Source organism: Fistularia commersonii, chromosome 6, assembly GCF_037954325.1.
Source record: "Fistularia commersonii isolate RoL2024-O1a breed Wild chromosome 6, RoL_Fcom_v1.0, whole genome shotgun sequence".
Taxonomy (NCBI): domain Eukaryota; kingdom Metazoa; phylum Chordata; class Actinopteri; order Syngnathiformes; family Fistulariidae; genus Fistularia; species Fistularia commersonii.
In genome coordinates, this window is record NC_141289.1 from 7,162,304 (window position 1) to 7,188,530 (window position 26,227).

Sequence of the window (26,227 nt, forward strand, 5' to 3'; positions counted from 1 at the left end):
TATTGAAGTTGGAGATGTTAGAGGCACCTCAGTTGGAGATGTTGGAGGTTACTTAGTGCAGATAGAGATATTAGAGAAGCCAAATTGCAGTTAGATATGTTGGCGGTGTTTCAGTTAGAGATGTTGGACGAGCCTCATTGCAGTTGGAGATGTTGGAGGTGTTTCAGTTGGAGATGTTGGAGGTTCGTCAGTGCTTTTAGAGATGTTGGAGGAGCCTTATTGCAGTACAAGATGTCGGAGGCACTTAGTCGGACAATTGCGGGAGAGTCTCATTGCAGATAGCGATATTGGAGGTACTTCACTTGGAGATGTTGGGGGTTCCTCTGTGCAGTTAGAGATGTTGAAGATGCCTCAGTTAGAGATATTGGAGGAGCCTCATTGCAGTTAGAGTATGAGTATGAGTATGAGTATGAGAATGTCCTACCGACTGGTATGTCCTACCAACTGAAATCCCCTTTTCAGGCTCCAACAAGTATCAGACATTCTAATGTGCAAAGCCTTTTCTGATTTCTTATGTTCTTCTAGTAGCAGACATTTTCTTCTCAGGTCCCGTATATGTTTTGTCGTTGTGTCCGGAGCGTAAATGAACGTCAAGATACTTAATGTGAGGACTTTGTGTTGTTGTCTCCAGGTCTGTGGTAGACATGGTTATTCACCTGACCGGAAGGCAGATCCCCACCATACCCCGCTTTCAGACGTTCTCCAAAGACATAGACAAGAGGACCAAGCAGCTTCTGGAGCAGCATGAAGCTGTGCTGGCCTTCCTCAGGTAACCTTCCGCTTGGTCAAGAGGAGGCTTCGAACTCTCCTTCTGGAGAAAACTTATAGTTAGCAAGCCCCTAGTGATGCTGCCATAGGCTTACTCTGCTGAGGGACATCCCATGATGCACCTCTCATTCCTACCATGTCTGCACTTATGTCCCTTCATCGGTACATGAGTGGGGAAGATGCAGTGACCTTGTATCTTCTCCCTTGGGCTCCTTCATGTCGGAGGTTCCCAGGGGGCAGGGCTTGATCTACTGCAGCGTCTCACCATGCGCCCACCATTATAATTTCTTTATGAATAGCGAAGCTATTTCTGTATCTGTATCTGTGTCTGTATCTGTGGTCACTTCTGACTTCCGACTACTGGTACTTTGGATCTTCGGTGACTGCATTGCACTTTTTGTAAGTCGCTTTGGATAAAAGCGTCTGCCAAATGACTGCAATGCAATGTAATGTAATGTACTGTATCCAATCAGCTATAAGCATGTAGCTGTTAGTGCTTCCGGCATTATTAGTAATAGAATATTAGCTGCCGTTTTCCTCTCTCCCGATCGAGGCACAAGGCCTCCCACATTGAGCTTGGATCTATCTGAGATTCCTACTTGCTCTTGAGGGGGAATAATAACTTTCTATAGATCATCTCAAGTGGGTGGTCCCTCTGATAGACCGAACCCGCTCTGCATGGAAGGCGACAGGAGAAGACTGCGTGGTGATTTTCCACCGTAGAAATAAAATGTGACTTGACGAGCCCTTTTGAAGACTGACGCGACGCCCCAGTGTGTCCTACATTTAGACGAACGGAAAAGAATACAATTCAACTCCACAGAACGATCTAATGATCCTCACTCCTGTCCATCAGACCCTATCAATATTGCATGAGCATAGTGCAATCCTTATCACTGTCTCGTCATGTCTGCCCAAAGCCACCGGGACACTTCTGAATGACAAAACTCCATCAATTTAATGGGCAGGCAAAGTCAGACATGTATTTCACGCCTGAACAGCCTCCAATGGCATTTCTGAGACTTAAACGAGCATTTTCTCTCTCTTTTTTTATTCCTGGCTGCTGTAATTGTGGTTTCAGGGCGCAGGGAGCCTGTCTGAGCCACATCCAGCCAGAATACTTACTAGATGTGCAAGAGTTCAACCACTGGTGTTCCCAGAAGGTATGCACACACACACACACACACACACACATTCATGCACGCCAAGCCAATTAAGTGACGTGTCCTCTAATTCAGTCATGACTAGCCAGTAATTTTGTGCTTGCGGCTTCATTCTCTGCGTTATCATGTTTCCCTGCTAGTCGTCGGTGTGTAAAGGCTTCTGTGCAATTTTGTGTTTCCTATCAGTGCGGCGAGGAGAAACGTGGCCTTGACTACCGCAGTGTTGACTACGAGTCCCTGAGCAAGCGCTCGTGGACTGATGTGCTCGTGCAAATCTACAAGGTGATGGGGTTTATTTTGAGTCACATGCATGCACCTGGACATCCCTTAATACTCAGCAGGTTTAAATTACCATTTATATCAGTATTAGGCTGGGGATCGGCAACATTAAACACTCCCAGGGAGCCACAAAACCCTTCACAAAAAAGTGAAGATAACATTGCATATATTGTTTATTTATGAAATGTTAAAAAAGCCATTGTGTGTTTCATTTATAAAATTATTCTTATTATTTACTTCTGCAAGCAAAGAAAACTTTTGAATTTGGAAAAGCAGATGCTAAATGCTCAACGTCCATTTGTGTCCTGCTCATAGATATGAAATAAAAAGCCAGACTTAAATCATCCACCTACAGCAAACTGAAAATAACACTGATGAAAGATAAATTTAAAAAAGGAGCTATTTCACTGAAAAATGTGAAATATATATTATCAAAATAATAGCTAAATTAATATATTTATTTTACCCTTTCACTGTGCTTTTTGCTCCCGAATGTCTGAGACTAAATAATTTATCATGTTATTATTTAGACGTCGCACGATCTCCATAATCTTCAAATTTAAAATCACATTCCAAAAAACGGACTAAATAAAATAAAAATTCATTTAAATTGAATATTTATTATTTATTCTCCGAAGCTGCATTGAGCTAAAGCAGAGAGATGGTTAAAATCAGATAACCTGCGGGGTAAGTCAGTTGAAACTGAAATTACAAACATTTCCACAAAAGAATGCCCATAGCTAACGCAACTCAGATAACGTCCAAACCCGCAGGTATCAGGCAAGAGGAAAGACGTTACGGTTACCAAATATCCCCAACGCCGGCCAGCCCGTAGCGAACAGTTTCGTGAGCGAACCCGACGACCCGCGCGGTTAAGCGGAAAACGTCCGACAAAGACTCCTAACAGTCAGGTTGGGCGGATGCTGTGACGTACCGTCAGCCGTTAACCCTCCCTCCCCGCACACCCCGGCGCCACAGCTGTGTTTTTGATGCTTAATCTTCTGTAAAATTACCTCAGGGAGAAACCAAGAGGAAGGCAGGATGGCACGCCAGCGGCGTGTGTGATCCCGGCTGATTTAATGTTCTCATTTGTAACGACTGAGTTGTGATTGTGGCCGATCTGAGGTGTTTCCTCTGTGAGCGCGTGATGACCCGACCACCGATTCTGTCTAGAATCATCCCAGTCATTATGCAGAAAAGGCGGCGCAGTGGTTAGTGCTTCCTGTGCACAGCAAGAAGGAGCCTGGTTGAATTCCCACAGGGTTTTCCAGCTTCTCCCACAGTCCCCGGAGACCCCAAATGTCCCAGAAACGTGAATGAATGAATGAATAAACGGTCGCCTGTCTCGATATCAAGTGTGATTGAAAGAGTGAACGGTTTGTCGCTTTATGACGTGAATAGGAAGATGAATGTATGTCTGTGATGTGCGAATGAGAAGGTGAAAGGATAAATATTTCTGTGTGATGTATGATTGAGAATGTGAATTGTTTTATCTCTATACGTGACCCTGCGATTGGTCCAGGGTGAACCCCGCCTCTCGCCCAATCACAGCTGAGATAGGCTCCAGACCTTCTGTAACCCTGACAACAGGATAGGCAGTATAGATAATAGATGACTGAACAAAAATGCAGAAATCCAAAACTCTACAAATGTGCATTTTAGATGAAAGTCTGTTAACTATAACTGTCCAAACATTTGATTTGTTTTCCTACAACTTAACATCCTGCCTTTACAATGTAGAGATCCTAACCTCCTTCTCTGTGAACTTAAAGTGTTTCACTACTTCCTGCATGCTGTAATGCAAACCAGACCATTGGCTGACAGACATATTCCTCCATCCAGGTATTTGTGCTGTTCCGTGTTTCGGGTCCGGACCCCACCCTGAGCTGGCCGGACCAGGACGGGACCCACAGCGGCAGCTGGGAGCTGCCGTCCAGCAACATCTACTCCTCCCATGAGCTGCAGCTGCTGGCGTGGCTAAACCGGCACTTCCAGAACACCAGAGCTGCTGTCTGGGGCAACGGTAGCGCGCAACAACCATGTTTTGACGAGATGCTTTCAAGTCTCTGCTTATTTACAGGAAATTAGGAATTATTGCATGAATGTTGTTTTCATGTGAGATGCTAGCTGCCCTATAATAGCCACATGACAGTGGTCATAATATTAGACCATATGTACCTATCCAGAATATTAGTCATTAAGGCATTAATAAATAAATAGTAGGGATTGATAGTGATTCAACGTATTATTAATGTGTGTGATAATTAGCACAAGTTAAACGTGACGACACCTAAGCACGTGCTACGTGCTACCTCAGTGATGGTTATTTTAGCATTCAGTTGCTATCGGGCGTGCAGACGTCTGTGGGGGCAAAATCTTGTTAGTATATCCAAAAAACACAGGTTTATGGCCTGGGAAATATTAGCAGGAAGGAAAATATTTTAACAATGTAAATACAGATGAAAAACGAAATGAACACTTTATTTAATTCTGATACAAATCAGTCAAATGTAATGAGATATGTGGTGGATTACCCTTTCCTCCAGACTGAAAGGAAACACCATGTTGAAGGAATCAGTCGCAGAAAGAATGTGCGATGAGCCTCAGAAAATTAATTTATAAAAATGACCATTTCATTTCCTTCTCTAATTGAAAGCCCCCCATCTGTTGGGTGCCCAGGGCAAATGTACCATTGCTTCCCCCCTCTTCACGCCCCTGAATGCTATGCAAGCACGTTGGTCATCTTGCCAGATTTATATATATTTATGCTAAATATCCACTAACATGTCAAGAACAATGGATGGATCACAAGAGGTTTCAGTTTCCTCCTGGGAGGCAGATGATTGACATGTGTCCTCTGGATGCGTCGGTCCGCAGGTGACATCCCATCAGCGCGCTGGATAGTAAACTTTGACCTGGACTTGATGGACGGACTGGTGCTAGCCGCGCTGCTCTCCTCCTATTGCCCTTACCTGGTTAGTGTATGCATGTTTTTTTTTTTTTTTGTGAGTGCGACATTCATCATGCAGTAATACTACGGTCATCACTTCAGCACATGTTGAGTCAATGCCGGGTGACGGTTAATTCCTTTAAGTGGCGATGTGATTGGTGTGATGAGAGTGCAATTACTTTAGAACAAGATTAGGGGTGTCTTTTAGGGAACCGTGTGTGTGTGTGTGTGTAAGAGAGCGAGAGAAATCATCTTACATCGTACGGCAGCAGTGCGTTGTACCACCCAGTTCTCCTCCCCACCGGTTCTGATGCTGTTGCAAGGGAGGTTTGGGCCAAGAGTGGTGATTAACCAAGGACGCCGTCGGTGATGCAAGTGTCGCTTAAACTTGGCAAGACAGATTCTGGCAGAGCGTCTGCAGCAACCAAAGTAACCCTTGAACAGAATCTGGAGCAGAATCAGAGGCATGAATCGGATGCAGATGCAGATAGAGGTCAGATACATGATCAAAAAAGATCAAATTTTTTTTGGCATCGGTGCCATTTCCAGTCCACAAAAATCAAAATAAATCACAGCACATGTAAGAGAGAAACACATATGCTGGTAAATACAATGTATTTGTATTATTTTTAAATACTTTTTAGATTTTCTAACATAGCAGAACAACTAGTGTGTACAGTAGTGTGCAGTACAATAGACCTTTAAATGACATACACACACAGAACATCAAAATACACACCTTATAAACTGCGGCACCCTGCGAGGCAAATATGGCATCAGAGGTTTAATGGGTGCAGCTTTGTTTTTCTTCACCTTTCCTGTAAAGACTTTTAAATCTGGAATGAATGGTGTTTCAGTTGGCAGTGTGTGCAGCGGTGTGTGTGACAGTTACTCTATTTGTGTCGTGTCTTTGGACACACCTGGAAGGAGGCTCTGGGGCTTAAGCTTTGTAGACGCTTGCAAATTCATCTGAGAAAACACAGATGGATAGAATGAGAAGGATCTTTGACAATTTATTTCTGTTTCGAGTAAATATTCCTCATTATTTCAAGTTGTACAGTCAAGCAGATCTGAACAGGGCGTGTGCGTGCGCGTGCATATACAAGCGCACGCTGACTCCTTGACAAAAGTGGTAGCCTCTTTCAACTCATTGACGACGTGTTTTGGAAGGAGGCTCTCTGTGAATGACTGGCTTTCAAAATCACAAAAGCATTTTTGAGCCTTGAAGAAACCTTGGCTTAGAAATGAAGGGAGACAGAGGAATTGGGCTATTTGATATTATTATTTTTTACAATTATTTATTATTATTTTTGTGGTGACGAAGTAACTTTATTATAATACTTTGATTTTATTCAATTTGTCTTCTTCCTCTTATTATTATTATCATTACAAAAGAGATCACTGACCAGTCGTGTCTCTCTTTAGATTAGCAGCCACTTCCAGAGAATGTACACCTCGACCTCCAGCCTGGAGCAGATTCTCCACAACAACATCATCGTGGTCCAGGCCCTGACACTGCTGTCCCTCAACATGGACATACAGGTGAGGGATGGTTCTCAGACAGGATCTCTCCATCTCCACAAGTTTTATGGGAAAATACTTAGAAAATCCTAAAGATCCCGCTCGTGTGTTATGTATTAGCAGTTATTTTGAAGGAGAGCTTTTTTTTGCAAAATTACCACATTAATTAGCTGCATTTTTGACCTGTTTAAGACAACTCCAGATGTTTAAAAGATCAGGATAATCACAGTGCCGATTTCTGTTTTGATGTGTTTGTGTGTGTGTATGTGTTTGTGTATGTGTATGTGTGTGTGTGTGTGTGTGTGTGCGCAGCCCACAGACTTGACGGACCCAAATCCGGTGCAAATGTTGATGCTGTGTGTACACTTGTACGAGAGGCTACCCCATTACCTGCCACTGCACACTATCACTCTGTCCGGGAGCCTGCACAGCACTTTCAGCAAGCAGGTAACACACACACACACACACGCACACACACAGTAACAGGCACGGGCAGACTGTGACTGCATGCCTTGTAAATCATATTAATGAGCATTGGCGAGATTACAAATGGTTGGGATAAGACGCTGCACAAAGACACACATTAACAGGATTAAGGACACGACTGACATACACACAACCACATACCCTAACAGGATTACACACAGCCAAATATACATGTGGGATTTTACACAATGTCGCTCTCAGTCAACAACGAAGCTGACAAAGACAGATGATGGCACGTCAACGCTCGGTGAGATGGATGTGTCTATTGTGTTGTTTCTCCTGCAGCAGACACGATTGTGTGTGTGTGTGTGTCCTTCATATCTAACCGTGTGTGCATGCCGGCGTATGTGTGTGTGTGTGTGTGTGTGTGTGAACTGCAGGTGCGTTTCAAAAGCCCAGCTTCGAAGCCTCTCAAATACCAGGCACTGTTCTTAGGAGATGATGCCCACCTCTTCTCGCTGTCCAATGGCTCCACCGTCTCCATCCCGCCAAGGTGGGTCTCCACCTTGGAACAATTCCAAAGGAACAATTTCCTTCGGGATAAATAAAGTTGTTCTCATCTCATCTCATCTCATTTCTCACCGCTGGGCATAGAGGAACTTAGAGGTAGAAATAAGTTTGAATGTCATTGGACACTCGGAGTACTTCCACACCCACCTTAGAGTAAGTGTACAACAAGATAAGAAGGATAGCAGCACGGAAGCATGGTAGCGCAGCGGTTAGTGCTATCGTGCCAGAAGGTCCTAGGTTTGATTCCCGGGCCTGACGGGGCCTTTCTACGTGGAGTTTGTATGTTCTCCCCGTGTCTGTGTAGTACTTCCTACCACCGAAAACATGTGCAATAGGTTAAGATGAACGAGAGTGTGTGAGCGCAACTGTGGGACAACGGATGCAAATTAGCCCATGGCTACAGTCCAGAGGGGTGTGTTTACATGCATGTCTCAAGTGTGTTCATTAACATGCACTGTCCCAACCAAATAAATAAACAATCAATCAATCAATCATAGATGACTGATCAGGTTCCACGTCCACAAAAGTTTATGGGCCACCTTGATATTTTTTTCATTTGTCGAAATACATTTTCGCGTCCACAACCCCGTCCGTCCTCGACACCGCGGAGCAAACTCCCTCATTAACACGACAAGCCCTGCAGAAGATCCGGGATGAGATGTGGAAGAGTCTCTGAGTCTAGTCGCCATGACGATGTTTGACCAGGACTGGAGGAAAAACAAGCTCTTCCTCACGTCACTGAGTGGTGCCGTTCTCTCCAGGGCCAGCGTGGACCTGACGGTGCAGTACCGATGCTCCTCCATACGGCCCATGGACGCCGTCCTCTTGCTGGTGTCCAGCTCGGCGTTCGGCCTGCGCGGCGTCACCCTGGCTTTCCGTCTGAAGACCCACATCAGTCACATCAAACCAACGGTGAGTCTTCTCGCTGCAGGCCCATAGACCACGTCTCAGCTGACAGACCTCTTTCCACATCTCTCCTCAGAACCCCGTCAAATGCTCCTCTCCGTGCTACAAGCTCAAAACGATCTATGTGCCCATAACCAACTCCTTCAGCGAGGACGCCGACTTCAGGTGGGTGGTCCTTAGTTTCATACAAGCTACGGTGTGAAGACAGGAGGCAGAGCTGGAGATGTGGAGAATGGAGGGGATCAGGAATGAGTCCATCAAAGGGACGGCACATGTTAGATGTTCTGGAGGTAAAAGTCAGGCTGAGATGGTTTGGACGTGGACAGAGATGATGATGGAGGTCCAAAGGAAGACCAGAGAGGATGGAGGAAAAGAGAATGGGAAGTTGGTTGGTGTGAGAGGAGAGGGTTAGATGGGGGTTGGTGATTGGCTATCAGTTACATCCCTTCACCCTCTCATTTTTGTGTGTGTTTGTGTGTGTAGGGTGGTGCTAGTGGAGTCCACATACAACCCACTGAAACCTGAGAAGGAAAAAGAGAACTTCATTGAACAGGCATCCTCGAAATCCAAGTGAGATTTGCACACGCACACACACACACACACACAGACACACACACACAAATACACACACACACACAAATACACACACACACAATCAGAGGGAGTCACTAATCATTACCTGCAAATCATGTCACGCGTTTCATCAGAATTCACAGTATATTTGTGATATTTCTAGTTACAGTTACACATCAAGCTGAGATGGCGACGGAGGATTGAGCCGTCAGACCAGCTCTTATTTACAAAGTTGAAAAACTCATTAATTAATCAGTTCATTGATTCATTCATTAACTATTCAAATTATCCTGCTTTCAAGAATCACAAAGGTGCTGGAGCCTTTCCCAGCTGGGATCAGGAGAGAGAGCGGTCCATCACACGATCACATATAGATACAAACAACCAATCACTCTGATTCACACGTCAGAAGAGACAACTATACAAATTTGTAGACATACGATTATTCCCACGTCAAATAGACATAAAACTATTAAACCCCCGATCAAAGTTAGTGCGGTTACCTTTATCAGCTGCAGCACTTTTAACGGGAGTGATCATTGACCTGTTTTTGATCAGTAGAGGATGATTATGTTGGATCAACAAAAAGATAAGTGTGTGTGTGTCAGAGGGGATCTGGACAGAGAAAACAGTTCTTGTTTAAGCTAACAAATTTAACATGTTTGTTTTTACGAAAGCTGGCAAATAATCCCTGCTCCGAGCGGGGACTGGCCTGGAGCTGTCCTGCATGTTGCTGCCAGCGCCGCCTCTCGCTGCGGAGCAACAGCGTAGAGCTGGCAGGCGCGTTGCAATTAGTTCCTAGTTCCAAGACGTAGAAAACTGGTGTTTGTCCTTTCAGTCGCAGTCGAGCTGGAACACCAATCTGAGACTAAAGAAAGAGGATTTCACGAGCCCAGAGCTCTTCTTGCTGCCCCAGTCAGACCAAAAGTGCACTTTTCTCTTATACCATCGCGCTCTCGATCTGCTGAGTTCGAAAGGAATCAATATACTATATTCCCCTTTACACGTTTACATGAAGTCACTATTTGTACCTCATGGTGCTTTGCAATGTTCTTAGCCTGTCTGTCTGCATGCTTTCTGAGCTGCTTATTGACACGTCATACGGAGACCTACAATCATTCACCCTCTCATTCACCTGTCATATATAAAAATTCACGCCCTCATCCACATATCAAATAGACACAACCCTTCATCCTCTTATTCACACATCACATCGAGCAGTGTTTCCCAATCTTTTTTGAGCCATGGCAGTCATTTTACATAAATACATATAAATAATCAGAAGTTGTTCAGGTGTTCCGATCACTTCCAGGGTCACAGGTGTATAAAATCAAGCACCTAAGCATGCAGATTTTACAAACATTTGTGAAAGAATGGGTTGCTTTCAGGAGTTCAGTGAATTCCAGCGTGGAAGTGTGATGCCTCCTGTGCAACAAATCCAGCGGTGAAAATACTTGCTCCTAAATATTCCACCGTCAACCGTCAGCTATATTATGTGGATGAGCTCGATTGGCCTGCAAAGAGTCCTGACATCAACCCGAAAGAACACCTTTGGGATGAATTACATCGGAAATTGAGAGCCAAGCCTTCTTGTCCAACATCAGTGTGTGACCACACAAATGCGCGTCTGGAAGAATAGTCAAAAATTTCCATAAACACACTCCCGAATCTTGTGGACAGCCTTACCAGAAGGGTTGAAGCTGTTATAGCTGCAAAAGGTGGCGCGATGTCATAATGAACCCTATGGATTAGGAATGGGATGTCACTTATGTTCATATGCCAGTCAAGGCAGGTGAGCTAATACTTTTGGCCACATAGTGTATATTTACCCTTTCATCCACCATCATATAGATTCAAATTAAATGAAAATTCAATGAAAGGACTACTTGTAATCCCTGGTGTTTTCATCAATTCTATTGAGAAGGTCTTGAGATATGGGTGGAGAGATAGGAACAAGGAAAGAACCCAGGCAGGAGAACATGTCCAGAAAACGAAGAGAGAGCCTGTAGAGGAGAACGTGGAAAGAACTCAGGTGGAAGACCATGCAGAGAAAACAGAGAATCCAAGCAGGAGAAGAGAGAGAAGACTGGAGAACTTGAAATATTATTTGCTTTATTAATTTAAAGAGATTAACCCTCTCATTCACATATCCTGAAAATGTAGCTCACCAATGCACCTGCATGTGTCCTCACTGGGAAAAACCCGGGAGTTTGAACTTAAATAACAAAAATGTTTCAATGCACCGAATGCAAACAACACACACGCACACGCTCAGCTTTCTCTCCAGTATCGTAAAGTAACAGTGAACCTGGGCTGGACATTCCCGCCGCTGTCCCCCCTCCAGCAGAGGGGTTGAAACAGTCTGTGAAGCCCTGGAGACGTCTGTGGCTGTCATGCAGCCGGGCTGGTTAGTATGCATCCCACGCCGCGGGAGACGTCTTCAAAGCCCGCCGCTCCGGCGCCCCCGTCAAACCGCGGTTTGACGATGAGGATTTGAAACGGGGCCGCGGTCATCGGCGGTTCACCTGACTCTGGCTGTGTGCTGATGTCTCCGTGCGTGATCAAGATCTCCTCTCTTTCAGCGGCGGAAAGTCAGATCCCGGGGAGGAGGCGGAGGGGATGTGGTCGGATCCCAGTGTGAACACAGGTTGGTGACCAGTTACACAAGCTAGATACATCAAAATAGTTACGCTTTTCTTGATTGATTTATGGTTTCCGTGGCTAATCCGTGCCCGGCCTGTGTCTGAGTCCAGATGGTGATGACTCTGAGTTCCTGAGCTCTGCGAGGACCGTTTCCCTTAAAACGGGTCAAACGGATGTTCTGAAGATCCACTACCTGCCCTTCAGCCCCGCCACAAGATACTGCTCCGTGCTGCTCATCTGCCCACAGGTCAGGGAGCACACGCATGTGTGCATGAATTTGTAGGTGTGTGTGTGTAATGTTTCTCATGAAATGAAAGTAACTAAAGCTAAAGAAAGTGAAGGGTTGTATGTTTCTAGATGACATGTGAAAGAGAAGGTGAATGGTTGTATGTCTCTAAATGATGTGTGAATGGTAAAGTGAATGGTGTACATGATGAGAGAATGAATGGGTGTGTCTTTTATATGACATGTATATGAGAGGATGAATGTTTTCTGTCTCTGCATGACGTGTGAATGAGAGGGTGAACGGTTGTATATCACTATATGTGGCTCTGAGGTTCGACCGCCCCACGGTGAACTTGCCTCCTGTCCAATGACAGCTGGGATAGGCTCCCGCCTCCCACAACAACTGCAGGATAAGCGGGTTATGAATGAATGAATGAATGAATCATTGTCACTCTTGTTCAACAGCGCCATGCAAAACTGAAAAAAAGGGCAAAAGCGAAACTCAATTGAATCCCCCGGAATTCCCACTCCAGTTCAGCGATGTAATTGCAAATTCGCAAGATCAGTAATAAGACATAAATCACCATCATAATCACAGTAATACTACAAGTATATCATAGATAGGATGATTTAAATCAAGATATTAAAACCTGATTAAACTCAGCTACGTGAGAGTTTCCACTGGATCGCTCACTGAAAACATTAACGTCCAACCCAAGGGGACGTCACGAGGTAATTCCGACCCGGCCGGTTCGTGAGAGTTGGTGAGATGCTCCACTTCCAGCTGCACTCTTCAGGCACAGTTTGACAGAAGAAAAACATCCCAGGATCCAAAGGTGGCTCACCTGTGCCGAGACCTGTGCAGATGTTCGTCTGAAAGACCACTGTGCACAGGTTGCGATGTCATGCTGGGATTAGTGCAAATCTGGATGCGTCTGAGGAAAACGCTGGGGTACTGCAGCGCTGGAGGAGACGAACTTTACACCATTTAGGTCTTTTAGGTCAAAGTGGCAGTTGAACCAGACACCATTATCTACTTTTCTGATGCACACACACTCACTCACACACACACACACACACACACACACACACACATGCACACACACTCAATGTTGGGGGATGGCCTTATGCTAATAGCCACATGCTACATGCTAATAGATGAATTGATAAAATTTGCTTCTATGTTCATATAAGAAATAACAATGGTGGACATCCAGTGAGACGCTGTGGTATATCAAGCCATGAACCCACGGGGAACCTGCCAGAATATATGAGGTCGCTATTGCCGATGAGGGGAGGCGAGTGCAGACGGGAGTGAAAGGGGATAGTTGTATTATGGGATGTTCGTGCTGCAGAGCAAGCACATGATAGCATCACAAGGGGCTGACAAATTTAGAATTTGATTTCATTCTTACTTTGGTTTGGCAGCTTTCTTAACAACTGTATATGTGTTTGCATGTTAAGACAATTTATATTTCATTGTATTTCTCAGTCTTCCTCCTTCCTACTATTATCTATTACTGCTTTTGCTTGAAACTCTGGCACAACAATCTCCTTCAGGATAAATAAAGTTGTTCTCATTCTCATTCACATTCTCATTCTCTCTCATGTGTGCAGGTTGGCGATCTGGTGTATGTGGTAAAGGCCACGGCGGACTTGCCTCCCCCCTCCCCTGCCTTGGTCAGACCCAGCTCCAATATAATCAGCGCTCCGAACAGCCTCGGTAAGAAAAGTGCTTTCCAAACTAATTTTAAAATTATTTGTTGACCTTCTGGAAAATGTGCTCAACGCCGATGTTTCTGGACGGTAGACGGGGACGGTCCGGTGCCCGTGGTGCGTCTGCGTTGCAGGGCCGGGCAGGAGTACACCGAGGTCCTGCGCCTGCCACTGATCAACATGCTGTGGGAGCAGGCACTGGCCATCTGGGGTCTGCACAGGATGAGCGCTGACGAGCGCCGGAGGCGGCTGCTAACGCACACGCTGCACAGCACCACTGTGAGGGCGGCTGTTGCGGCACGCAAGCTCTTCAAGAAACAGGTGCGCACAAACACTTGCAAGTTATCCATAACTAATATCAGAGATGAGTCAGTTGTTTTTAATCATGAGACCCCGTGATAGATCCAGATGATGAGGACTGCCGAGCTGGCTAAAGGGATAAAGTACACCGTGGAGGTTTCCCTGCCTCAGCACTTCACTTTACCCAGCACTGTTACACTGCCAATCAAAGAAGACACCAAGATACTGTGGGACAATCCTTCAGGTACACAAACCCGAGAACATCCCCAACCTCCAAAAAAACAATATCTGGAGTGAATGAAACAGGACTTGATGTTCTAAATGCATAGCACCTTATATAAAAACAGTCTCAGCTGATGCAAAGATCTTCACCTGCCATCCAATCTTCTCTGATGGTCTTTGTTTTCTCAGATTCGGACTTTGTGGAGGTCCCCTTCCAGTTCAAGGCGGATTCGACCGGACACTTAACCTGCCAGGTGGTTTTGAAGTCCTGGTTTGACATACGGGTCTATCTATTGGAGGCTCTGGTTACTTCCAAGGTAGATACATGTCAGTTTTATTCACGTGGTGCCGAATCACAACAGAGACATATCGTGAAACCTTTCAAAAATGGCCTTTTACCTCAGAAGGAACCTTCTGAGGAACCTTTTACCGCAGGAACCTCAGACTGATCCCAGCTCAGTGTGAGCGACGCCCGACCGGAGGAGAGGGAGCCGGACAGAGAGATACAAAGCAGGCGTGTGATGGGTGTTTTAGAGTTGGCATCTATTAGAACTAGTGCCAGTAGCACTAAAAGCTACATGCTAATAACTGAATTGATACAATAATAGCTTTAATAGTCCTCTTTGAGCTTCCAGCTTATTGTGGTGGAGGGGTTTGGCGTCCCAGTGATCCCAGGAGCTACGTTGTCGTGGGCTTTATGCCCTTGGAAGGGTCACCCAAGGCACACAGGTCTGAGGTGAGGGACCAGACAAGACACGGCCCATAAGACCACCCAAGATGACTAAAGAATTTGGACACGGTTTTCCCTGCCTGGACACGGGTCACCGGCTTCCCCTGGAGCCATTGTGGGCGAATTGCCCATAACAAAAACCATGTTCAGGCAAAATGGTGTCCATATGTGCACTTGGCCCCAACTCACCTTAGGCTGCAGTTCTTTGATCGACCTTGTGGTTGTGTCGTTTGACTTGCTGCCGCGTGTCCTAGACACTTGGGTGAAGAGAGGGACGGAGCCGTCAACTGATCACCACCCGGTGGTGAACTGGCTCCGACGGTGGGGGAGGATGCCAGTCAGACCTGGCAGGCCCACGGGATGGTGGCCGCAGGATCGAGTCCCTGCTTTTTGCAGATGATGTGGTTCTTCTGGCTCTGTCAGTCCGTGATCTCTAGATCTCACTGGAGCGGTTGGCAGCTCTAAATCCGAGGCCATGGAAACAACCTGGAGTGCCCTCTCCAGGTTGGGGAAGAGGTCCTGCCCCAAGTGGAGAAGTTCAAGTATCTCGGTGTGTTGAGGGAAGGATGGAGCGGAGTTCGACAGGCGGATCGGTGCAGTATCTGCAGCGATGCAGACTCTGTACCAGTCTGTCGTTGTGAAGAAGGAGCTGAGCCAGAAGGCGAAGCTTTCAATTTACCGGTTGATCTACGTTCTTATGGTCAGCTGTGGGTAGTGACTTAAAGATTTAGATTGTGGATAAAAGTGTCCAAAATGAGTTTTCTCCTCAGTACTCTCTCAGCCTAGAGATAGGGTAAGAAGTTTGAGCATCTGGGAGGAGCACATAGTCGAGTCACTGCTCCTCCGCCTGGAGAGGAGTCAGATGAGATGGCTCAGGCATCTGGCCAGGATGCCTCCTGGATTTTGGGCATGTTTATCTGGTAGGAGGCTACAAGGAAGACCCAGGACATGCTGGAGAGACGATGTCTCTAGACTGACCAGAGAATGCCTTAGGATCCCCCCCAGAAGAGCTGGACCATGTGGCTGCGGAGAGGGAAGGCTGAGCCTCCCTGCTCCGGCTGATGCCCCTGCGACCCAACTTCGGATAAGCAGCAGAAGATGGATGGATGGATGGATGGATAGCTTCAATATTTATGAAATGAATAAAAATGGAGAACACCTGGTGAGACAATGCAGTAGATCAGGCCATGTCCCCTAGGAACCTGTAGAATGAGAGCCCAGAGACTCGGGAGAAGACACAAGGTCACTATCATGCACCGATGAAGGGACACGAGTGCAGGGTATGTCCGTAAGAAGTGAAGCAGGAGATCACATGGACCTTCTGAAGAAGAAACCTCATAAGACATTAAAGCGTCACAGATTTGTGAATTTGTTGCTCAACGCCCTGACCACCATCAAGCACTCTTTTGCAGCCCCACGAACACTGAAAACCTATTTATAATCCTATTTCTCAAGGAAATATTAATGAACTGGTACCTTTTTCTGATTGCAGAGCGGATCGGGCCACTATGACTGCAGCACAGCGGGAAAACCTTCAGTCACACAAGACGTCCATATGGTAAGTGCAGAGAGAGAGGTATTAATCAGCATGCCTGCTTTTCATTTAAGGGCTAACCAAAAAGCATGGTATTCATTATTAATGGCCTCTTTAAAGGATGATATTGTTGTCCGTCGGTCAGCAGGATACCATAAAAACCCCTGTGGATTTGTGGACAAAGGGGGCAAAAGACCAAACCTGCGTACGTTGTCACCATCATACCCTGTCCCATTTACATCTGGCCTTAGAACGCATGTGCAGATGCCTCCACGTCTCCTTGTACCGTATTTTCCGCACTTTAAGGCGCACCTAAAAACTCTTCTCAAAAACCGACAGTGCGCCTTATAACCAGGTGCGCCTTATATATGGATCAATATTGAGCTGCAAGAGATCTCGCAACCACGGTAAGCAGCCGCCTCCCATAGAGGAATTAGCGAGCGGTGCATGCTGGGATATATGACTGCACGAAGTGCGCATTTTCGTTTCCATTTGTATAATTGTGTGCGCGTGTGTGCGTGCGCGTGCGTGCGTGTCGGCAAAGTAGCATCGGTAAAAACGGTAAAGGGGAATTTCAGTCCCACACCACTTGTGTGTGTTTAAAGACCCCAAAACGGCACCTTTCAAGAGACACGCTTACGACGCAGAGTTTAAACTCAAGGCGATCGATCACGCAGTAGAACATGGGAATAGAGCAGCAGTGAGAGAATTCAACATTAACGAATTAACGGTACGGAAGTGGAGGAAGTGACAAAATGACCTGTGCCAAGTTAGGAAGACTAAACAGAGTTCCCGAGGGAACAAAGTGAGATGGCTACAGTTAGAGAATACACTTGACCCGTGGGTTGTTGAACAGAGAGCAGCAAGTAGAAGCGTCTCTACAATCGCTATTCGAATGAAGGCAACAGCGCTAGCTAGCAACATGAACCATTTAATGGATGCATAACGCAAACCCAACCACTACTGTAGCTTCTATAATGTACGCCTTATAATGCGGTGTGCCTTATATATAACATTTTTGTAAAATAAGCTATTCATTGAAGGTACGTCTTATAATACGGTGTGCCTTATGGTGCGGAAAATACGGTAAACACATCTTCCCTTCCCGGCATCGACAGAAATATCTTTTCTCCGTTGGCCTTGGAGAATGTTTTAACAGCACTCAAATCATTCCCTCAAGGTTTTTTTTTTTTTTTTTTTTTAACTTTCAGGACAAATTGATTTCAAAAATTGACTTCTTGGATCCATCCACTCGACAAGAAACACGATCATCGAAAGCGCGCCATTAGTTGTGATGGTCACCATGCTTAGACCGCCGAGTGGATTATGATTGTATTATTTAATATTCTTTCATGTCAGTAACATGTCTGCTGAAAATATGTGTCGGGTTGAGAGTCATGAGGAGGAAGCGCCATCCGCAGTGCTCTGCACGGCTGATTGTCATGATAATTTTTTGTTGCAGGTTCTTTGTTTGCTTTGTTTCATCACCGCCGCCTCTCATCCCTCCTTTGAGTCTTGCATGCATTGAGAAAAGAGCCTCCGCTCTGGAGTGCAAAGTTATTGCTGAAGTCTTGAACAAAAACCTTGTGTTAATGGGGGTGGTCTGCCTGTGACTTATTACGGGAAAAGTAATCTATCACAATTCTTTGTCGTTTCTCCCGCTACATTTTTTTTAAATGTTCTCGAAACAGAAAAAGGCTTCTTGCATTGGCCGGGAATCGAACCCGGGCCTCCCGCGTGGCAGGCGAGAATTCTACCACTGAACCACCAATGCATTGATACGTTCATTGGACATAAAATCCAAAATTGAATGCAAACTGTTCACGGACATTTTCTAGACATTAGTGAGTGACAAAATGTGCTGTTTTCAGTTTCTTACCGAAGAAAACGTGTACTTAAACTGACGTGCTCTTTGCAAAGGAGGCTACGGTATTCTGCGCTTTACCGTAATGACGGCTCTATTTGTGCAACTCAGTTTGCGAGTGTATTGTTGAAGCAGCTGAACAGATCAGGTCTCTGTCAAATCATGGATGAAGATATATTTATCGAAAAAATATTTTAAAGAAGTATATTAAATATTACATTTTAATCATTATTAAATTATAAAAATGTATTGGATAAAAAATTCAGAGGAGGTTTCATTTACAAAATTAATTTAGGACTTGTAAAAAGAAAGATTAAGATTGTGTTAAGATTAATCATTCTCATTATTTTATTCATTTAATTTTATTTTGAGACTCATAACTCAAGTTGAAGAACCTCCCGGAATCTAACTTTGTGTCTTTGGTTACGAACATACTATTTTGTTGTATAGTTGACTTTGCTACTCACAGATAGCAGGCATAGTTGTATAAGTATATTTGAGTAAACCTGGAGTGCCGGTGAAGTATCTGGAAATCAAAATATATTCACCTTAGTAATGTGTGTGTTACCGTGTATGAAATTATCTCCAGAGGAGATGCCGCGCTCCCTGTGTTTCTGCCCGTAACGTCTGCCTGTCGACTGATTTGTGTTCAGACGGTATCTCCACCCCCCACCAGATAGGAGCCGTCCCCGACATGTTGTTCGATGTTTACCCCTCAAGGTGCGAGCGCACGCGATCAGCCTCGCTAATCCTGTCGGATCGGCGGCCCGTTGTGCGGAGCGGCGACCGCGGATTGCAGACATCTCGTCCTCCAGGCTCATGATAAATGACATGTTCCACCTAATCAGAAAACAAGTCAAGCTGCAGAGCCGATCCCCTTAAGAGTTTGCCGCCTTGACTGCAGGTTTACAGTCCAGTGCGGGAAGAAATTGGATTGTTTTACAAGCACTGTGTGACTCTGTGGTTTAAAGCGAGAACCTTAAGCGTAGCTCTGCTCTCTTAAGGAGCTAAAACCTGGCCTTGACAGTTTTATTCACTCTGCATTGAATGGTCGATTGGAATTACTGGATTTTATTTTAGGTCAAATGCATTTGTTATGATTGTGGAGTTGAATTTTTCTTGCATTTATGAGTCCTTATTTTGGCATTTAACTCGGGACCTGCAAGTTCTAAGATGTGTCCGGCTCGAGTTTGGCTCCAGAAAGTAGTAACCTTTTAGTGATGTGTTCCCACAAGCATTGAGGGACCACGATAGGAACTGGTGTGCACCTTAAGCTCCAAACACCTGAAGAAGAAAAAGAGAAAGACAAAATGTACAACATGGAGGTGGAAGCTGCCACAGCGTTCATGAAATAATAAACATGGACAATCAGATGCTCGAAGTGTTATTATCTTCTCCCTGCACTGCTTTGCCATGTGAAGAACCCAGTTAGACGTCACCTAACTCAGCACTTATTGCTATCCAAGATGTGAACGTTCCTCTGCGAGCCCTGGAAACCCCTCAGAGGGGCTTGAACCTCTTTGTCGCTCCATTTCTAATTGCTTCTGTCCATTTTGTTCCAAGAAATCATCTGACCGCTGACCACTATAGGCTTTAAAAATGTCGTGCGGCCTTTGAGTTTCACCAATCACCAAAGCACCCGTGAGTTTCTATGGACCCGTAAAAAGACCCTGCCTTGAAGTAGGAGCTGAGATATTTCAAGGAGCTGTCCATGGTCCCTGGTTCCTCTCCTGTCTGAATGCACCAAGAACTGGCCTCTTTCCTGCAAGGGTTCTTGGTGCTGCAAAAAGTTCCCACAGTGTGAAAGTGGCTTCTGTCACCATTGAGCGGATCAAGCTTTAAAAGCGGTGCCTCGAACTGGAGATGGATGAGAGGTGAATTGAAACGTCTCCAGAGAGCTAATCAAAGTCCCGTCGCCACAAAAAGTTCGACAGCGATCGAAACTGACGTTTAACTGTTCCCATACAACAAATCACGTGTCACATGTCAGAGCTCTCCCTCACCTTTTCACTTCAGTTCATGCATTTGGGATGGAACTTTTACCAAGCTACCGACCTGCAGTGGTGCCCAGGTGGAAGTGGCGTAGAGGATGGCGACCGGGGGGGGCGAGTGAGGTGAAGTGTGATTGTTTTGCAATTGAGGTCTGAGAGTTTTCCGGTGGGGAGCCTGATAATCTTGCTTAGTTTATTCAAAATGAGTCCGAGATGTTTGTGGTTCTCCACCATCTCTACTGCTTTGCTGCCGGTGATGGACGGGGTTTTAGATTTGGATTCAGGACTGACCTGTTGGAGAAGGTGATTGCCAAACACCACTATGGGAGGGAAGAGATCACCTGTTACAAAGTAGGCAATGGTGGGTGGAAGGCTGGTGTGGACGGACGCTGGCGTAAACAGGAAAAGTGCTCAGGAGCTCCATGTTGGCGATGGAGCCGCCCATTCTCGTGGACTTTGGTCTGTCACTGAGGAGGTTGTGCACCTGATGGGGGAGATGGTGGACCACTGGGGGGATGGAGTTTCCTTCTGGATGGGATTAAAAGTTTTTCTGAATTTGAGGTCATTGTCCGATGAATGAAAAACAAAAAAATCCTCAATAGAATGGAAGCCGACAGCCGTATATAAATGAGATGAAGTATCAAAGTCTATTTTCAGAGGTTTTTCCCCAAAGTAGCTGCAGAGTCTCCGCTGAGGAGCAGCTCATTTCTTCTGTTGTGCTGCTTTTCTTTGCAGCCTCCCAAATGAAGTGATGGCTGGAGACTTCCTGGTGGAGGAGGAAGGTTTACACCCTTCCAAACCTATGCAGCGAGGAGGGACATCCCTTGGACCGGCGCTGCAAATCTCATCTGTAATCCCGCCGGTCATACCCAAAAGCTTGAGAAACATGTCAGGATGTGAAATAAACCCCCGGTTCGTGTTCAGATGTGACGAGCAGGGGTGTGTTTTTGTTTCAAACCCCAAGAAGAGCCATTTAGCGCGCGCGCGTACACACACACACCTCCTCCAGGATGAAGCAAGCCAAAAAAACACACTAATTATGAGTCAGGAGAGGAAATTGTGAGCGTTGCGCACCGTCATGTTCTGGTTTACACGTTTGCTGAGCACCGTGCACCACACAATGTGCTCACAAACAGGAAGTGGGTTGTCCGCCTCGCTCCTCCGTCTGCAGCGTATATTTGGCATAACAAACTCGCAGAAAGCGGCGAGGTTAAACGCTGCATGCATTTTTTTCCCGAATACCTTCATCTTCTAAACGGGTCTGTGGTCTTCCAGGTGGTGGAGGAAGAGGAGGAGGAGGGAGAGATAGAGACTTCTGTGCTAACACTTACTGCTATGTTAGGTCAGATCCCCAGACTCTTGTCCTGCCCATGCCTGTGTTTTTATTCTGGATCATCACACACACACACACACTCACTAGCTCTGGGGCTTTTTGTGCAGAAAAGGTAAAATACTTTTACACTGACCGAAGGATGCACTGTCAGGCTGGGACACGCCACAGGTCGTCGTTGGCTTTTCCAAATGCGATTTAGAAGGAAAATGATACATGCTCGCCATCAACGCGAAAAACAAGGGTTGGAAGAACATCTCTAAGGAGTGTCTTCTCACCGAAGCACAGCTGGGATAAGCGCCCTTGACCCTGTTCTCAGGATGGGGTATAGGAAATGAATGAATGAATGTGCAGCCTCTTGTTTTAACAAAACCCTCTAAACTCTCCAGAAACAGTTAATGGACACAATCACTGCACTGCCGATTAAATAGGTATTATACAATTATTCACATGACTTGTTCAGTGATTTATAGCTTTCCCTGTAAATAATCAGGGACCCTCCACTCGAGGTCGTTTTTCATAATAACCAAGATAACAAGAGTCTGGGGGCCGTCGATATTATTTTGCATTAACAAGCGTAACTTTTCAAAGTTAGTACATGAAAAAATACTCTGTTTTGACTGTTTTTTTGGGGTCAGTAATTAAAACCGCCTAGAGGAGCGTCAGCCATGAAGGCGGACACTGGCTGCTGGGAATAGACAGATAGATGGATAAATAAGAATGAAACATCATGCAAGTTGTCTTAGGGCGCTCCAGGCTGGCCTGGGACGATGTCTCCGGCTGCAAGCCGAGCCGAGAGAGAGGCCGGCGAAGCCCGAGTTGAGCCAGGAAAGGTACGCATTTTCTTGCTACTCATGCTACTGTTCTCCAGGTATTTCATCCACACTTTTTCGCCTTGTGAGCTACTTTTCAAATGACCATGTGAAAATGATCTACCTCAACTAAAAATGCTGAATCTATATTTATTCATACATCTACTCAGTATACTTAACACAATAAATGTTTGGGGATCTTGCATAACTGCATGAACCCTTTATAGCACACTACAACAGAGTACTTTTTTGGTAGATACCTTATTCTGATGACTTGAATGGAGTCAGCAGCATAGTCGAAGTTAGCTGTGAGAAAAATGACTGCTGTCCTGGAAACTGGGATTTTAGCTCCTTCAGCTTGCTCGTTTTCAGCTCACTTTCGGAGGGAAGTCAGTGTCTTAGTTTTTATGAACGGTCTGAAAATGCCGTTCCAAATTTCCCTTATTCGGTGTAGCAACGGCACACTGGCAGATGAGGCTAACGCACTTCGAAAATGACATTGTAAAAAAGAAGGCCACCTCCCATATGTTTTGGTCTTTTTACCTGGTCCAGCTCCCCCACTCATTTTTAAACCCATAAGTTTAGAAGACATAAATTGGAGGCTAACTCGCCAGCTAGCTAGAGCGCGCCATTATTTGCGCATGCGCAGTGACGCCTGTGTCAGAAAAGATCAGATTGGATAGACCGACTGTCAGTGAAAGTGACAAATTTCATCGTGAGGATGATAAGCTTGACGTCTACGTTTTAATACCACGCGATCTACCCACACTACCTTTGCGATCAACCTATAGATTGCGATTGACATATTGGGTACTGTCACGATCTCCTCCCGGTAGCCGAGAGGAGACACGGCTGGGTCAAATTAAGAATCGGCGCCAGCTGCAGCAGCGGCCAGCTGCCGCCAATCAAGATCCCTATAAAGGGCAGCGGCACGCTCTGCCTGGTGACGGGGGATTGTGGTTGCCCAACAACCCTGACCTTGTGGATCCCCACGACCGGACCTAGCCGTGGTGCCTGGACTTCCCTTTGCCCAACAACTCTGATCTTGTGAGACCCCCTGGTGGACCACAGACCCGGAGTGTAGACCTGGGCCCCCTGGTGGAACACCGGACCCCGACCCTGTGAAGACCCCGCATCCCATGGTTAAGAATAAAACATCCGAACATACTCTAGCCTTGGTGTGGTTCCCTGCTCGAGTCCCCCTTCCCGATCCGTGACAGGAACACCTGATCTAGGATCATCAATAACTTCCAGGGGGAAATAAGCACTGCTGTTTTTAAGGCACACCTGACCTTGTCGCTGGATTGGCCGGTGGGCGGGGCTTGAAAGAGCCCCTCCAATCAGAAGCAACTCCAATGCCACACCTGCGAGAGGGCGACCGAATAATCCCCAACTCACTCCTCCTGCAGGTAAACAATTTTTTTTTTTTTTTTTCCCCACTCTCTCTGCCATATTGTACTTGAGGCAGATAGACGGAAGGATCTGCACCTCGGCCGGGCCGCCACATGCTGGGTGTGACACCGCGCTCGTTCGTCAGCCCCCCGTCTTCATCCTCCGAGTCCATTAATGAGGCGTGCCCCGGCAGAATCAATACCTCGGAGAGCTAATGACTTCTCCATGAGGAAATGACGGGGGGGTGCGGTGCCTCTAATAGTCTCCTCCATTATCTCCATGTTTTTTCCTGCGTGGCGAGCAGTGTGATGAGGAGACCGAGAGCTGGAGGAGGCAGTTTCAAAGACCGGTTTAGTGAATCATGTCTTTTGGAGAAATAGGGGAGCCCCGGATTACATCGAGGCTAGAGGCGGGACTCAAAATCGGAGCTTCTATATCTGATTTTGCTGATCGGTAAAGGCAAATGAATATTATGGGATTGCCCCCCCCGCCATACCGAGCGCATTGCTAGCAAACTTTGTGAACACTTTTTTCCTTACCGGCATGTTGGAGAGGAATATAGAAAGGTTTAACTGGCCAATCAGCAAAAAGAGCTACACTTTCATCTTTATTTTATGAATAAAACAAACTAGTTGTAGATGGGGGTTCCTTGTCTCAAAGTCAAAGTCAGACGTCCTCACTCTATCACGGGAGCGTTTTCTCCGGGTGTTATTTCCGCACAGATTCCCGCAGTAAAGGAATTTTTAAAAGCGCGCAGACGTAGCAATATTGATGAGTTTCATTTTATTTCCCCGTGTGGCCGTGTTTGTCTTGTCAGAGCCTCCCCTCCCCCCGCAGCAGGTGTAATGAGCTATTTCCCGCTAATACAATCATGTTTTTCCTGCGAGCTGTGGAAACGAAGCATAATGAAACCAGAATGATACTCATTTAAAAAAAAAAAGTCCTCCAGCTTTAAACGTGAGGATTCATCCGGGCGCAGATGTTTGTATTGGGTGTGAGTTGTTGACACACACCGGCACATGCACACACACACAAACTATTTTCATTGTAATACCTTCATTTGTTTGAGACGTTAACCGCGTCAGGCCAAAGAAGAAAAGCCCGTCCTTTCTGTTCTTGCGTACCTTCAAATCGGAAACGGTCAGACTGATGTTCATTCATTCATCCAGTCATTATCCATGCTGCTTATCCAGCACACAGTATTGCTGGAGCCTATCTTAGCTGTCATTGGGCGAGAGGTGGGGCTCACCTATGAACACACATTCACACTCATTTGCACGTCATAGACCCATACAACCATTCACTCTCTCATTCACATGGCCGAGTCTCCAATGAACCTCCTGCATGCTTATCCTGCTGTGACGTAGAAGTGCTAACTGCCGCTGCCCTGTGCTGCCCGCAGCCATTTTACATATATTATTATGATTATAATACAGGGTCATATCTTGTACCCGCTTTTCAACTATAGCCCTAGAAATGATGAGCTGTCTTGGAGAACCTCCAGAAATGAGGACCATCATCCTTGGTCGCAGCAACTTCTGCACAAAATGTAAAGCTCCTCTTCCCTGAGCCTCCTCCTCGCCCCGCTCCATGATTAGTATCGATTTTAATAACATCGCAGAGTTGACCTCATTATGGTCAAAGACGTGTCCCTGAAGTTTTACACAATCAGCAGCTATCAGCTGTGTGATGAGCACTAAATGCAGGTAATGTCCCTATTATGCTTGAGTCCACTTCAAGTAAAATGTTGGCAACCTTGTTTTATTCGCCCTTTCCATCACGATCCTCGGTAAGATAATAGAGTCTGGCCGTAAATTAGATTCACCCCGAGTCTCGGGATATTCCCACCTCAGATTATATTTCACTAACCAGGACAACCTTGAAATATACAGCCAGCTTTCTAAAAACCCTCCGCTTCCATTTAATAAATCAAACCGCATGAGCTTTGAGCCTGCATCCAGGATGTGCGACGTGCGGGCCGGCGTGCATGCTAATGCAGCCCCCGCTGCGACACATTCTCGCTGATTTTTTCGGGGGCCGTCGAGCTCAGCAGAGATGCTTTAAAGGTGGATTGGATTTGAGTTTGGATCATATTTTAATCAATCACCCCAAAACAAGTCTTGTTTTCTGCACATTTTTGGACGTGAATTTGAAAAACCTGTCATTTTGGACGGCGGGGACGTGCAGCGGCGTGCGTCTCCGCCTCTGCCCCGCGAATCACCTCGGGCCTTCAGAATTATTCACGAGGGCAGTTACGCTCAGCTCGGCGTCCATTAAGCAGCATCCGCAGCCTCCTGGGGCCGCGGGTGGAG

At 45.9% G+C, this 26,227-nt stretch overlaps 1 protein-coding gene and 1 non-coding gene across 2 annotated transcripts in view; one reads left to right on the forward strand and one right to left on the reverse strand.

Moving 5' to 3' along the window:
• LOC147233262 (cilia- and flagella-associated protein 47-like) overlaps nt 1-21,282 on the forward strand; it is a 48,917-nt gene extending 27,635 nt beyond the window's left edge. Inside the window, exons 32-50 of the mRNA XM_086148520.1 lie at nt 632-769; nt 1,850-1,931; nt 2,118-2,213; nt 4,053-4,233; nt 5,088-5,185; nt 6,586-6,702; nt 6,994-7,128; nt 7,548-7,660; nt 8,439-8,589; nt 8,660-8,748; nt 9,067-9,153; nt 11,739-11,803; nt 11,910-12,046; nt 13,642-13,747; nt 13,835-14,061; nt 14,143-14,284; nt 14,452-14,579; nt 16,485-16,550; nt 21,117-21,282. Coding sequence (XP_086004646.1) covers nt 632-769; nt 1,850-1,931; nt 2,118-2,213; nt 4,053-4,233; nt 5,088-5,185; nt 6,586-6,702; nt 6,994-7,128; nt 7,548-7,660; nt 8,439-8,589; nt 8,660-8,748; nt 9,067-9,153; nt 11,739-11,803; nt 11,910-12,046; nt 13,642-13,747; nt 13,835-14,061; nt 14,143-14,284; nt 14,452-14,579; nt 16,485-16,550; nt 21,117-21,128 — 2,170 coding nt within the window. The 3' untranslated portion in view covers nt 21,129-21,282. The remainder of the gene's footprint in view (nt 1-631; nt 770-1,849; nt 1,932-2,117; nt 2,214-4,052; nt 4,234-5,087; nt 5,186-6,585; nt 6,703-6,993; nt 7,129-7,547; nt 7,661-8,438; nt 8,590-8,659; nt 8,749-9,066; nt 9,154-11,738; nt 11,804-11,909; nt 12,047-13,641; nt 13,748-13,834; nt 14,062-14,142; nt 14,285-14,451; nt 14,580-16,484; nt 16,551-21,116) is intronic.
• On the reverse strand, nt 18,230-18,300 carry trnag-gcc (transfer RNA glycine (anticodon GCC)). Its single transcript has one exon. It is a non-coding gene; the product is annotated as a tRNA-Gly (tRNA).
• Nucleotides 21,283-26,227: the final 4,945 nt, after the last annotated feature.